The 13,550-nt window shown below is 40.6% G+C and overlaps 1 protein-coding gene across 4 annotated transcripts in view; it reads right to left on the bottom strand.

Moving 5' to 3' along the window:
• Positions 1–4,535: 4,535 nt before the first annotated feature.
• ect2 (epithelial cell transforming 2) overlaps positions 4,536–13,550 on the bottom strand; it is a 38,144-nt gene continuing 29,129 nt past the window's right edge. For 2 of the 4 annotated variants that reach the window (XM_035176883.2, XM_035176882.2), the window contains 3 exons: positions 11,816–11,950; positions 9,221–9,797; positions 4,536–5,983 (listed from right to left, as the gene is read on the bottom strand). In XM_035176883.2, coding sequence (XP_035032774.1) covers positions 9,252–9,797; positions 11,816–11,950 — 681 coding nt within the window. In that variant the 3' untranslated portion in view covers positions 4,536–5,983; positions 9,221–9,251. The remainder of the gene's footprint in view (positions 5,984–9,220; positions 9,798–11,815; positions 11,951–13,550) is intronic. The other 2 variants (XM_035176886.2, XM_035176885.2) reach the window with 1 other exon arrangement.

Raw genomic sequence — 13,550 nt, forward strand, 5'->3', positions numbered from 1 at the left:
GTGGCTGCTGCCACGATCCTGGATGTGCAAAGATAAAACACAAGGAAGTCAAGTCAGTAACACGTTCTGATGAGAGGAGGAAAAGAGAAGTTCCTCCGACCATCTCGGTCTATAGCAGCATGACTAAGAGCTGGTCCAAAGCAGACCTGAGCCAGCTCCAACGATAAGCTTTATCAATTCATCAAAGAAACTAATCACTTTCTAACAATACTAACAATAAATATGACAAATTGTTCAGATTTTTTTTATTAGAATTCATTCTAATCCCAAATACTGTAAAAAGATGCTTGATTGTGTGATAGTGAGACAGAATTATAAACATCCCACCTTGGCAACAGCACAGCCTTAGAGGATCCACCTCCATTTCACACTTGGATGGTTCAAGTGGTTCAAGTGAAACTCTGGTAGTCCGGGCAGCTCCTGTCAGTGATCCACGCCTCCAGCTGTACAAAGTGAGCAGTGATGACTGTGTGTAAATGAAGGAGGGGCTCACTGAACCAATTAAGGAAGTAATTGGTTGTGAAAAGGAAGAGAAAAACTGATGGAAGGCAGATCAGTGCTGGTCAATATTCAGCTGAGCTCTGTTCTCCACAGAGAGTCTATTGATATTCTGAAGGTCAGCCGTAGTCCACCGAGTCACATGATCTCCCTCTCTCCCTCTCACTCACACACTCTCCCTCTCACTCACACACTCTCCCACTCACACACACACACACACACACTCACACACACACACACACACACACACACGTTTGTACTTCTATATTAGTGAGGACACTCATTGACATAATACATTCCCTAGCCCTGTACCCTAACCCTAACCATCCAAACTAAATGCCTAACCCTTACCCTAATTCTAACCTGAATCCTGCAAAGATAGAAGCACAATGCAAACACTTGCACACATACACAAGCATATAACAAGAAGCAGATAACACTATCTAGTTTCTGGTCTGAGCCTGCCTATCAGTTCAATTAAAAAAATCAAATGGTAATAAAAATCTGAATTAAAATGTCCTCATACTGTATTTTTTCATTCATCAGAACAATGTATACTTAAGATATTGGATTTGCTTTTAAATGTTTCTGTGCATGACTGATTTCACCATCATCACATCTTCTTTCATTTAAATCCAGTGGACATAGTGTAGGTCTTATGTTGGTAATTTACATATTTTAATGAACAGTTGAAATGTCCAGAGTCTTAGAACTATTGATCAGATTAACAAAAAATAAAACGTTCATGTTTTTTTACTATCGAAGTCAGGTAACTGTAGAGTGAGTGGGCTTTTATCCCAGAACGGTCTGCCATCACAGGCAGTAGGCACAGTCTTTCATTTTGTTATGCAAAATACCAAAATGCCAAAGCACTGGAATATCCTCTGACACTGACTGTTGAACATGTTGATCCCACTCCATGGGAATTATTCTGCTGCTTGATCAGCCTCCACTCTGCTGCTCCTCAGCCTCTTCACCAGGTTTTGGAAGCTGACTGCAGGGATTCGCTCTGATAACTGTCTTACACGCCCCACACATGGCAGACTGCTGCTGTTTCAAAAGGAAACAGGCCAGAGGTGGCAGTTACAGTGCTGGCATAACAGTTAGATCATGTAACAAATAAACTTACATCATTTTTTTCCCAATTGCAGACTTCTGCAAAGAAAATGGTGCTATGGGACAAATTGAAACCTAATTTGGAACACAGTGAAGTAGCTTTAAAATGATCATAATATGACCACTGACTTCAGGTGTCTCACAATCCGTAAATGACCGAATCCACTCGTCGGAGACGCTCCCAGATGATGTGAAAGTTAGGCTGAGTTTGGTCATGCTTAGATCTCCTCTGAAAACTCACAGTAGAGAACTCCATCGCGTGAAGTCCATTGAGGGATTTCAATGTCAGGCTGCGCTCTCTCTTTGTAGTCACGTCTCCCCGCTGTCATGTTTGTGGAGGGGAAATGGGTTTTTCTCATCATCGTGCACAGAGCAGAGCATCTATATGAAGACATCTCCCTCAATGACAGTATTTATTGAGCCTGTGCTGCATAACAATGTTTGTGACATGGCCCCCGGTTTTTAGACTGTGTCCTTCCTCATGATGGAAGCTTGGAGTCAGTCTGCTCCCACTCCGCCTCCTCCTTTTAGCCCGTTTCCCTTTTCGTTTCACCCCTAAACAGCCAGTCAGAGGCACTTTGAAGTGAAGGCAAAGGCAAATATGAAAAGAGTGAGTGTCCTCCATGACGAGGTGCCTTTTCATTGTGGCTATTCCCCAGTCTCGCCTTGCCTCGGGCCTGCATGGCACTCTACCTGCAGTTGCTCGCTTGGCAGTCTGGCACGTTCGGTGTTTTATCCAGGAGACACGGATTATTTTATAAAGCTTTGAAGAGGGTACATGTGAGGAGGACCAAACAGGAGACACTTCCCTTCCCAGCGAGCCACCATGACATAAATACCAATGTGGCTAAAATGAATTATAGGCTAACCATTCAAAACACACCTTGGCTCACTGTGAGGAAATCAGCAGTCTGTGGGTTGGGTAATGTGACTACAGTCAATCTGAGGGCAGGAGGACAAACGTGCGTTTGACTGCGCAGGAGCTGTATGAACTCATTGTCCAGACATCACAGCTGGACGTCCACGGCGTCTTAAATGTTGTGTAAACATTCAGAAAAACCCTGCTCGAAAAAATCTCTTATTTCACCTGCCCCAATTGATTTTCAAGGCCATTAATATCTACGAGGGCAGCACCCATCATTAAAACTAGGACTGTCCACACAGAGGTCGGTCGGACCACTGGGGAGGTCAGATGAAATAATTAAGTAATACAGCAGGGTTAGCTAATGAACAGTACTAAAACAAAATTTGAATGTTGTCCTATTACATTGATAAATCATACAGCAACAACATATATATTACCTCATCTCTATGCTTCCTGCAAACTGCTGTGTCTTTCACTAACTTCCAAAACGAATGCACATGCTGCTCGACCGAGGTTTTTACATCAGAAGACGGAAGAAACGCAACCGCTTTTCTCTCCAGAGGCGTCAAAATGAAAATGAAAAGTTCCTTCTAGGAGCTTTAAAGGGATAGTTCAACGAAAAATTTAAATTCACTCTATACTCACCACTACGCCGATGGAGGACTGGGTGAAGTGAGTCAACAAAACACTTGCTTAGGTGAACGTGCCTCCGAGGAGGCTATCAGAGGACATTTAGGCTAAAAACACAGTGTAAATGACTGTTTCGAATTCGAATGTCGGCCTCTTCAATTAGACCACACGAGCAGTATGGAGGTATGTTGTTTTTTCTGTTGTTCTATTACATCTGGATTCGGCTGCTACAAAGTTAACTTCTGAGACTCCAGAAGAGACACTTCACCCACTCCTCCATCGGCATAGAGGGGAGTAGATGGAGTGAATTTTCACTTTTCGGTGAACTATCCCTTTAAGCTGCTTTCAGACAAGCACTGAACTCCGGATAATCGGGCCAGCCCCCTGGTAATGACTCCAGATAATGTCAGAATGAGCCCCTGTGAGAAAACAGCAGGAGATTCTCCCAAGGATTCACGGTGAGCAAGTGTGTTGATGAGACAAAAAAAATATCATCTCAGGATGAAGATGTCAAGAGAGCTTTTGGTAATAAGGCTGATGTGCTGTAATCAAAAACATGAATTATTATGTAATGTCCTGTCTGCTGCACCAGCAATCAGGACCCAATTCTGAGGACAATCTCTGGAGTTCAGATCAGCAAACCACTATGGATGAAGATGTGACCACATTTCAAGACACTTTCACACAAATGCAGATAATTCCACATGGTGAACTTGATAGTGAAATCTGAGTATTATGTACCAGTTGTCAGTAAAGGGCTCCATGGCAACAAACTGCAGTGACGTCTCTGCAAAGGACAAACTAAAGGTTGTATTCCACGGTGATCACATTTCATAACGTTATGTCCATTTGCCAGTGTTTCTGAACTGGCTTCACGTTCTTCAAAGACCCATCGGACTCAACTGGTTCAGAAGGGAGTTTTAAACAGCAGCTCGAATTTATGAAGGGAAGGGAAAGTACACTTTTGGTAAGAGGATCCAAAAACTTGAAAAGTATCTCCGACATCAAATGAGTAAGTACAGACGAGTACTGAGGAGCATTCAAGAGCTCCCTTCAAAGTAGAATGCAAATCACAAACAGGCTTTCAAAGCCGACTGGAAACTCAAGTGGAAACAGTTTAATTTGTTCATTATCAATTATATCTAAGATAAGAGTGATTGTGGCAGAATGAGGTTCAGCTTTTATGAGATCAGTTTGAACATTTGCTTATATTCAAATAAACCTTGTGGCAGGATTTGTTTGACTTGACAGATAGACTGTAGAAAATCTAACTCCAGGACATAAAGATGAAATCAAATTATTTATTCTTACACAACTGACTTGGCACATCTAGTCAGCTCTCACTTCTAATGAACCAAATTCTCTAATGTTGTGGTGAAGGAAGACACATACACAGGAGTGAAATAAAAAAAGCATAAATCTTCAGGTACGTATATAAGTGCATTTAATACAGAGATCAAACAGGAGACGATTTAAGCTCAGTGACTAGCAGCCAAACAACATAAAAGTGGGAAAAACATAAATTAAAAGAGAGAGAAAACTGGTATAAAATGTATTCATCCAGAATAAATATGTACACTGACGCAGAATCCCTTCTTGGAACATAGACACACAGTAAAAACATATTTTAAAACACAGACGGCTGAACACGAAGTAAGAACTTTAGAACTTTTATTCTTCTTGACCAAATCTCGTAAATGTTAAAATAGAAACTTTAAAACTGCTGGAAGGCATCATAGCTTTTCATTAGAATTGTGTTAATTACAATAATATATCAGGTGAAATTAAGTCAACCCCCTTAACAACAAAACCCTAAATGTAAGCGAATATAAAGGTGTCTCACTAAGTCAGTTAATTAAAAGAGCGGTGGCCCAGTTAAGGTAAGAGGGTCAGCTGTAACGAGTCCATGAAGCACACACAGAGTAAGTTCTGCATCTCATTCTACCCCCTTATTATTTCAGTGTAGGACTGACTTTTGTTTTTGTAATTTAACATCACTTAAAAGAAAAGTTTTATGGTGTGTTTTTTTTGTTTTTTTTATAGCCTGCATGTGTTACCTGTCACCTGTGTGTATTGTTGTAACCTGCATAGAAAAACCTCAGCATATTAAACTAAATGTTGATTTAGTTCAGCAAAGCTCAGTGGAATATAACAAGAATCCAGACGACAGCATGAGGCGTCCATTTCAACCACATAGTTGTCGATAGTTAGTGTTCTTCACTGGAAAATGGCAACATATGTAAAGAATGTGGCAAGTGTTTGCTAAATTACATTAAAATGAATTATATCAAGATGATTAAGAAATGCAGACAAAAAGTAGAATATCCTTCATTTGTAAGTGTGAGGCACACACCTGTAACCCAGAGCATGGTGTAGTACCGTTCCAGTTCGCTCTTCGTGATAACGTCTTCATTCAATATCAGACCAGGTTCAAGTGAATACATCATATGATAGGTGTCAAGCTGATGAACAACTCGTTTATTGTTTCAACCATACTTGGCCAAAGCTCCAACCAGGAGGTTCTTTGAGCAGTAGCTGGAGGACTCTGATACTACCACGTATCAGACTGACGTCCACAGCTTCAGTGCAGTTCTATTTTCCAAATTCTTGTGGATTTGAAAGTCTGTCAAGAGCTCCAGTATGGACAAATACTGCTCTGCCACACTACATGTAGCGTTAACTTTGTACACAGGCCTGTCTGCTCACCTCCTGCGCATGATGTCAGTCAAGACATGAGGTGAAAAGATGGGTGGACCTTTACAGGTGCTCCCATGTGGCTGCGTCTCAGAAGAGGTGGGTGGTTGAACGACTGAATGTGTGGTACTTCTTCTCAAACATGGAAGGCAGATGGACCATGGAGGGTGAATGGCGTGCCTGGACACAGAAGAGAGGACGGAATAAGAAAAAGAAATACCCAAGTTAAAATATGAATACCCGATTGTGTTGTTCACAAGGAACATCAAAGTTTATTAAAACTTGGGTTTCATTTATGTTTTTGGCCATTCTACTTATTGTTAATAAAGTACCGTTCATATTATTTGCAGAGATCTAGAGATGCTGTGACATCTCAACATTTAAGACCATTTTGGCAGAAACATGAGCAGTCAGATAATCAGCGTGTAAACAATCCTCTATGAGAAAATAAACGTGAAGTGTAAAACTGTCCACTGTCAAATTCGATCAGTTTACAGACACATCTCGTACTTACACGTATATAGACACTGTACACCGGAGCTATACTTCCACTATTTCTACTTGGAACAAATGTGAACTAGCATGTATATTGTTTGGATTCATTTAAATGCCACCCACGTAGACTGGTGAATGTTTTATCAGTTCATTTGTACCGAATCTGCTGCCTCACTTGAATTGAGAGCGCCAGCCTGGTTCCACACCTCTGTGTCACCGCTGACATCCCACACTTCACCAGGACTTTTAAAGATAAAATGACTGTTGAGTGTCATTATCATCAGGCTACAAATGGGTGACTTTGCAATAGCTGTGGTGGTAATACAACTGTAAGGGCCTGAGTTAGCTCCCGTTTTGCCTCAACATCTGTGCTGCTCTTAGTGCAGAACAAACAGGACAGAAATAACCCTCAACGATGTAAACTGGACAAACGTAATTTCATTTTTCCACACATCTGAATGGTAATTTCAATACCTATTTGAAAGAGATGGAGCTAGTGTGCACACAGCAATCCTGTACAGATACTTTGAATGTGTGTTGCTTGTACTTTCCAATACAGTGGTTCAGATTATTTAGTTGAATCTGACTGACTGCTCGTGTTTGCTGCCCCACCAAACTCATTGCTTTTTCGCCATGTGGTCAGATCCCAGCCATAACTTTGGTAAGTAAAATTATACAGAGACAGAGCAAAGACAAACCAAAGAGAGAGGTTATACAAAATAATTTAAATTATACTTCAAACAAATCTTAAGGTCATCCAATCATCATCAGGAGAAGTTAATACTGGAACAAGAGAGCATGACTGCTTACATGAATGTATGTTTAGTGGTTTTCCACTCAGCCATTAAACTCTGTTCAATACCAGCATCCCAACTCCCTTTAGGTGTACACTATTAAAAGCCTGTGCAATGAGTTTGCCATGTGAGCAGCGAGTCTGTATGTGTTAATGTATTATGAAGGTATAAAGAGGTTGGTTAGCTCCAGACTCGCCACTCAGACATCATGACAAGAACAGACCCAATCAGCGGGCAGATTTGAGTCATTGTTTCTTAACATCCGTTTCACCTGTCTTCAAACTAAAATGGGGCCAGCAGCATTTCCAAACTTCCTTGTTTTAGCTGCTCTAAAACTCTTGATTAGTGTGGATGCAAGGTGTATCTGTGGAGTAGAGCTGACGCGTATTCAAATGGAAACCCTAGTAGTTTAGATGTAGCCTTACAGTTTGCTTTCAGGACCTCCTGCTACGATGATGCGGCCGTGCTCACAAGCACAGGGCGCACTGCTCCTTGAGAGGCTTCCAGATGTTCAGCAAATCAGAACAAAGTGGAGGCCTGAGCGACTGCTACCTGCCAGTCAGAGGTTCACCTGAGGGGCTGCACAACAGGCAGCTTGAGATAAGTAAGGACTTGTTTGAACTATGGATCACGCAAAGCTGCATAAGCTCTCTACTCTCATAGTAAAAACATGGGACTAGTAATGAACGTAGTAGTGAATATCATTAAAAAACTATTTGGCCTGATTAAGCGTGATACCTCTGTCTAGTGCTGGGGTAGTAATGAACTAGAAATCAAAGCATACATCCCTGGTACCCAGGCTACAGGTAAAAGGATTTGATAATTAGGACACTGTTCCTCTTGTATATTCATTTGAAGTGAATTACTTTCAAGTTTCTTTGAATTTAATGAGAAAAAGTTATAGATTAGCAACTGACTACCCCACCAACAAACCTCACTGTGTTTTGTCCATGAACATGAATGCTTAAAAACACATTGATATGCAAGATGCAGTAAAACTGGCACCTCTTAAAGTGCTGTGCTCACTGGCAGGTTGCAATGAACAGGCTTGTGTATGGTTTATTATGAAATGATTCATCTCCAGGAGGTAACACCATTATTTAATTATATCGAACCCCATTTGTTACAATGAATAGCTTTCAGACAGCTAGAGCAGCGCTCATACAACTGGGAAGCGGTTAAATGGCTGAGGTGAATACAGGACGTAATGGTGCTTAGAAACCGTCACATGTGGTTAAAATGGAGGACAGGTGACCTACCATCAGATAGTAAAGCTCAGATGAGAAGCCAGCCCAGCTCCATGAATACATTGACATTTTCATTCTAGTAAGCAGTTTTTTGTGAACAAGCCAAAACACACAAAGAGCACAGCATCCAAAATTAAAGGCATGCCTTGACATTTGGATTTTTACTCCTGATATTTTCTTCAATTGGCAGTTAACTTTAGTCATCCAGGTTCTTTATAACGGAACTAATTAGACTGAAACAAGTCTTTAAATGCTAACGTAAACCTATTATCACCTGTTCAGTTGAATGATTAACAGTCAAAACAACACTTTATAAAGTTGATGGATCTGCCTGTACTCACTGGTGTGAGGAAAATAAAATATTCAAAATGTGACAGCATGCCTTTAATGGAGCCTTTTCCCCAGGCTGAGGGAAAGCAGGCATCCGCTTGGACAAAACTCCTTAATGTTCCAGCTGACAGCTTTCATATGGTCCCCGATTAAGAGCCGCCACCAAGTGAATATTCCCAGCAACCACCAATTAGATACCCGGGTGATTCAGAGAAACCCAGCGATTCCAGATCAACCCTTAAAATCTCTGCCCTTAACACTCAATCTCAAGTGGGGAGAAGCATTACACCCACACGTTTGGAATATTTCTAAGCCCCTTGAATAAAATCATTAAGGTTTAGAGTTCATTTGTTGAGCAGAACCTTATTAATCTGATCTACTGTCGTTGCAGAGTCTTCTAAGGAGTTGATTCGGGACAAGAAATGCACCAGTGGTATATGCATGTTAAAAGCATTAAATACAGGATGCAGCAGGTAGTAAGGATAGATTTGAAGTTGAAATAGTATTGGTAAACCTTTGGTCGAGACTAGACAACAATAATGTTTGCTCACATCAGGCTCCAGGATTGATTTTAGCAATGGTTTAGAGCAGAGTCTCCCTGCGATGACTGGTCAGGACAGCCTTGCGTGGGTCCAAGGGGACTTGGGGATCTCTGCGTGACTCAGACAAGGTCCCCCCTCTGACATTAACAGACTGAGGAGCCAGGGACCTAAGCTGGAAGCCTAGATGGTGCTTGGATACATGCTGGCTCGATTTTGGCAGGGTAATTTGGGAGATGAGCTGAGTGGAGTTTCGGGTGGCTGGAATGGAAGTGGTTGAAGTTGTGGACTGGTGTGAAGTGGGAAGGCTCGAAAAAACTTGTGCTGGTTGGGTCAATAATGGAGCATGAAGGATGGACTTGGGTTCTTGGGCACTAGGACAATATTTGGCATTGGGACTTTGGCATAACTCGGGGGCGGTGCTGGGACCAGGGCCATGGGCAGGGATTTGGGTTGGGCTACAGGGGGTACGGATACAGACAGGGACCCTGGCTCTGACCTGAGGGTGGTCTAGAGAGTTTGAGCGCTGCACCACAGCAGTGCTCTTGGCAGAATCATTCAAACTGAATGTAGAGGCAGAGCGAGACATCTAGAATAGAGGAGAGACACATATGGAGCAGGTATTTACATATCATGAAAGAAAACAAGGTGAGACAAGAGTAGGCATGCTGAAACGAAATACAAGGAGAGTGGAAATCTTCAGAAGCTAAAACAAAAGACAGAAACACGTGTTTTCATCTGGCAGAGTAAAGACGGAAGGAGTGGGAGAGAATGAACATCACAATGTAAGACAGAAAAATGTCAGGCTTTACATTTTCATGCAGAGAAAAGGAGGGTGGTAATTAAAAAACTCACATACCTGGAAAGATTGTTACTGTAGTACAAATTATGGCCTACACTGATTAATTGTTAAACACAGATTTAATGTTCTAATAATCACATTTCAATTAGCGATTGACTGTTACATATGAATGTTTTTAAATTGTTTGATGGGGAATGGAGACTTCTTTTAGTTCAACTAAATGTTTTTATGTCACATTTTCAAGTCTTTTGGTTGAAAAATTATAGAAACTTGATACTTATTTTAATTTATAATAAAATTTAAACACCCATTCTGATGTTGGGTCAAATGATCAGACAGACAAATTTGTTTTGTCTTTTGCTGAAATGAGAAATTATCACGCAACAATACCTGCTAACTCAAACCTAGGCATGCATATGCCATTTCCAACGTATAAACATTGTATGATTAATTAATATTTATAATATTAATACATATGTTTAAAGTGTAAAATATCAAGCCTAAGTTACAATTTGTTTCTAGTATACATTGGCCAATATATCGTACCAGATATGTTTTATTCCTTAATATTGGCATTAGCCCCAAAAACCCATATCGGTTGGACTCTAGTTATATGGTAGGTGTCTTAAACACAAGTACACCAGATGCCCCATCACTGCCTAATCTTCTGCTTCAACCCCACTAATTTCACAAAAATACAGTATTGTGAAGTTAACTATTGGCCAAATCAAAAATAGGTGAGGAAACTGCAAGAGTAACACAACCCTACTAAAGAGCAGAAACCAATCTCCAGCCCATTTAAGAACACAAGCCCATTTCCTGCTTTTTAATCAAGTTAGATCAAAGCAGCTGACACCAATTGAAAGCTGTTTCATCATGGATTGATCGAGAGATCAATTGCCTGTTTCTCAGCAAAAGGAGAAAGAGATGGAGCGAAAAGTGGGGATTAGGAACAGATAGACAGACAGAGAGACAGCATGGAATGTTTCATGTTGCTGAAATAAAAGGCATCAATGTAGGCACATTGTGGACCATATCTTGATTATAGAAGATAGTATTTATGTAACATAAACCAAAACACATATTGGTCTTTCAACCACAAAAGATTATGAAAACCGAAAAATGAAAGTTCCCTCATCATCTACTCACCACTATGCTGATGGAGGGGTGGGTGAAGTGTTTGAGTCCACAAAACACTTTTGGAGTTTCAGGGGTAAACAGCGTTGCAGCGGAATCCAATACAATTGAAGAAAATGGGACCGCTTCTTCAGACGTAACAAAGCAACAGACATTCAAACTCCGCTCGAAACGGCTTAATTTACACCGTGTTTTAGCCTAAATGTGCTCCGATAGCCTCCTGAGGCGCGTTCCCATTCTCACGGACACGCCGGACAACCGCACACACCCTTGTCCAAGGGCACAAGCGGGGTGCGCGTTCACATCGCTACCTCCACTAGCATCGCTACATCTGGTTGTGGACTTTATGCTTTAAACATGCTATGTTTCTTTTCTGTTGTTTTTTACGTCTGAAGAAGGGGTTACTTTGGCTGCTACATTGATTTCCCCTCAGATTCCTTAAGTGTTTTGTGGACTCAAACACTTCGCCAACCCCTCCATCGGCATAGTGGTGAGTAAATAATGAGTGAACTTTCATTTTTTGGTGAACTATCCCTCTAATGAGGTCCTGATTAAGACAAACTGAAAAAAAGAGACACTTGAAGTTAATATGGCTGTGCCATCGGTACAGCTTATGTTGTCTTCCCACTAACACATGATGGTTTCTTTCAGCATATGAACAGACTTACAGCCAGTGTGGAGCTGCTGCCGATGCGGGTCTCATAACTCAGCCTCTGGGTTTTCTCATCTGGAGTACTGTTGGCCATGAATGCCCTCTGGATCACACGCTTCGGGGTCTTGGTGAATGAAAACGCCCTTGTCACCTAGCACACACATACCCAGAGAATTTCAGTGACTAATGTGCTTCTGTTTTTTGTTTCACACTCATTTTACAACACATCACGAACAGTTCATTTTGAAAGAGAAACATCTTTATCAGACATCACACAGTTAGAACAACAAACGTAAACACATTCAATAGAAATGTTTGTACAAGTTTAGGGCTGAATTTAAGTTAGAAAGTAAAGTATGTACATCTGTGCTAAATATTGCAGATGCAGTTTGATAGGTATGGTAATGGTAAGTGGTTCAGTAAAGGTTGCATATGCATGCAGTGTAAACTTTGTGTAAATCATGTTATTATTATGTTTATTTGAGGTTAAAAAACCATGTAGATGATAAACGGCTACATGAGCTGCAATGAGTCACGAGTCATAGTCTGTGACATGAACATGTTGATGTTCACTTGCTGTAGTTTAGGGGATGTAAAAAACAAAATATATATATATAAATATCTGGTGTATGTCTTCAAAAAGCTATTTTTACTTTTTGACCCAGGTGAGTCATTGCTCAGGTATTATTAAACACTTCAAATGTTAATTAAATCAATTTAAGCCTATCTAAATTCCATTTTGAGCCACTCCATTAGGTCTCCAGTTAAATGAATAAGTCTGATTGCTCAATTTTAAATCTTTCGTTAAAAAGTAAGTAATAAAAACTGTTGAAATTTGTTTAATCAGTAGCAGCACTATGAAAAGCAGGAGAATAATCCTTGTGATACCAAAACCTGATGCAATGTAGTGACTGAGTAACAACGGAGGGAAAGAGATAAGAGACAAAAGAAGCATTGATGCAGTAGCATCAATGTTGTTGAGGCCATCCTGCCACCACCTCCACCTTTCCCTGAGGATTTAACTAATGAGTGATACAACATATGTCTCCAAGCACTGGCAGTTAATGGGTGGAATTTATAGTCACTAGAGGGGAGTTACAAAGTCAGGAAAGCATTAACATTGGACGCAAAAGTATTTATTACCCCTGAGTGGTGGATCGGTCATCCGAGAAAGAAAAAGTAAAAATACTTAAATATTGCACAAATTTGTTTTTACAAATAAGAGAAAATTAAACAAATGAACTAAGAGACACAGGACTGAAATTGGGGACATGTGTATTTCATTTTAAAGGTTCAGTGTTTAGAATTTAGTGACATCTAGTGGTGAAGTTGCATTTTGCAGCTGAACACCCCTCACCTCACCCTCCCCTTCCAAACATGAAAGAGAACCTGTGGTAACCTTCAGTTTTCACATAAGGTTTTTACTCATAAGGTGTTTAGTTTGTCCAGTCTGGACAACTGTAAAAGCACGGCGGCCTCCGTAGAGAGGACCCGCTCCCGATGTAAATATATAGTATTTAAATATAAAGGACCCATTCTAGGGTACAGAAAACAACAATTCGTACATTTTAGGTGAAACACTCGTGAAAACATCACCAGGATTATTTAATATTCAATTTCTGCCAGTAGATCCCTTTCACCTAAATCTTACACACTGGACCTTTATGGGGCCTTTTAGTAGTGGTCTCAATGAATACATGCAAACCCATTTCTTAAACAATAACAGCTGTTGACCACTTAATATGTGGCCA

Source organism: Hippoglossus stenolepis, chromosome 14 (genome assembly GCF_022539355.2).
Source record: "Hippoglossus stenolepis isolate QCI-W04-F060 chromosome 14, HSTE1.2, whole genome shotgun sequence".
Taxonomy (NCBI): Eukaryota; Metazoa; Chordata; class Actinopteri; order Pleuronectiformes; family Pleuronectidae; genus Hippoglossus; species Hippoglossus stenolepis.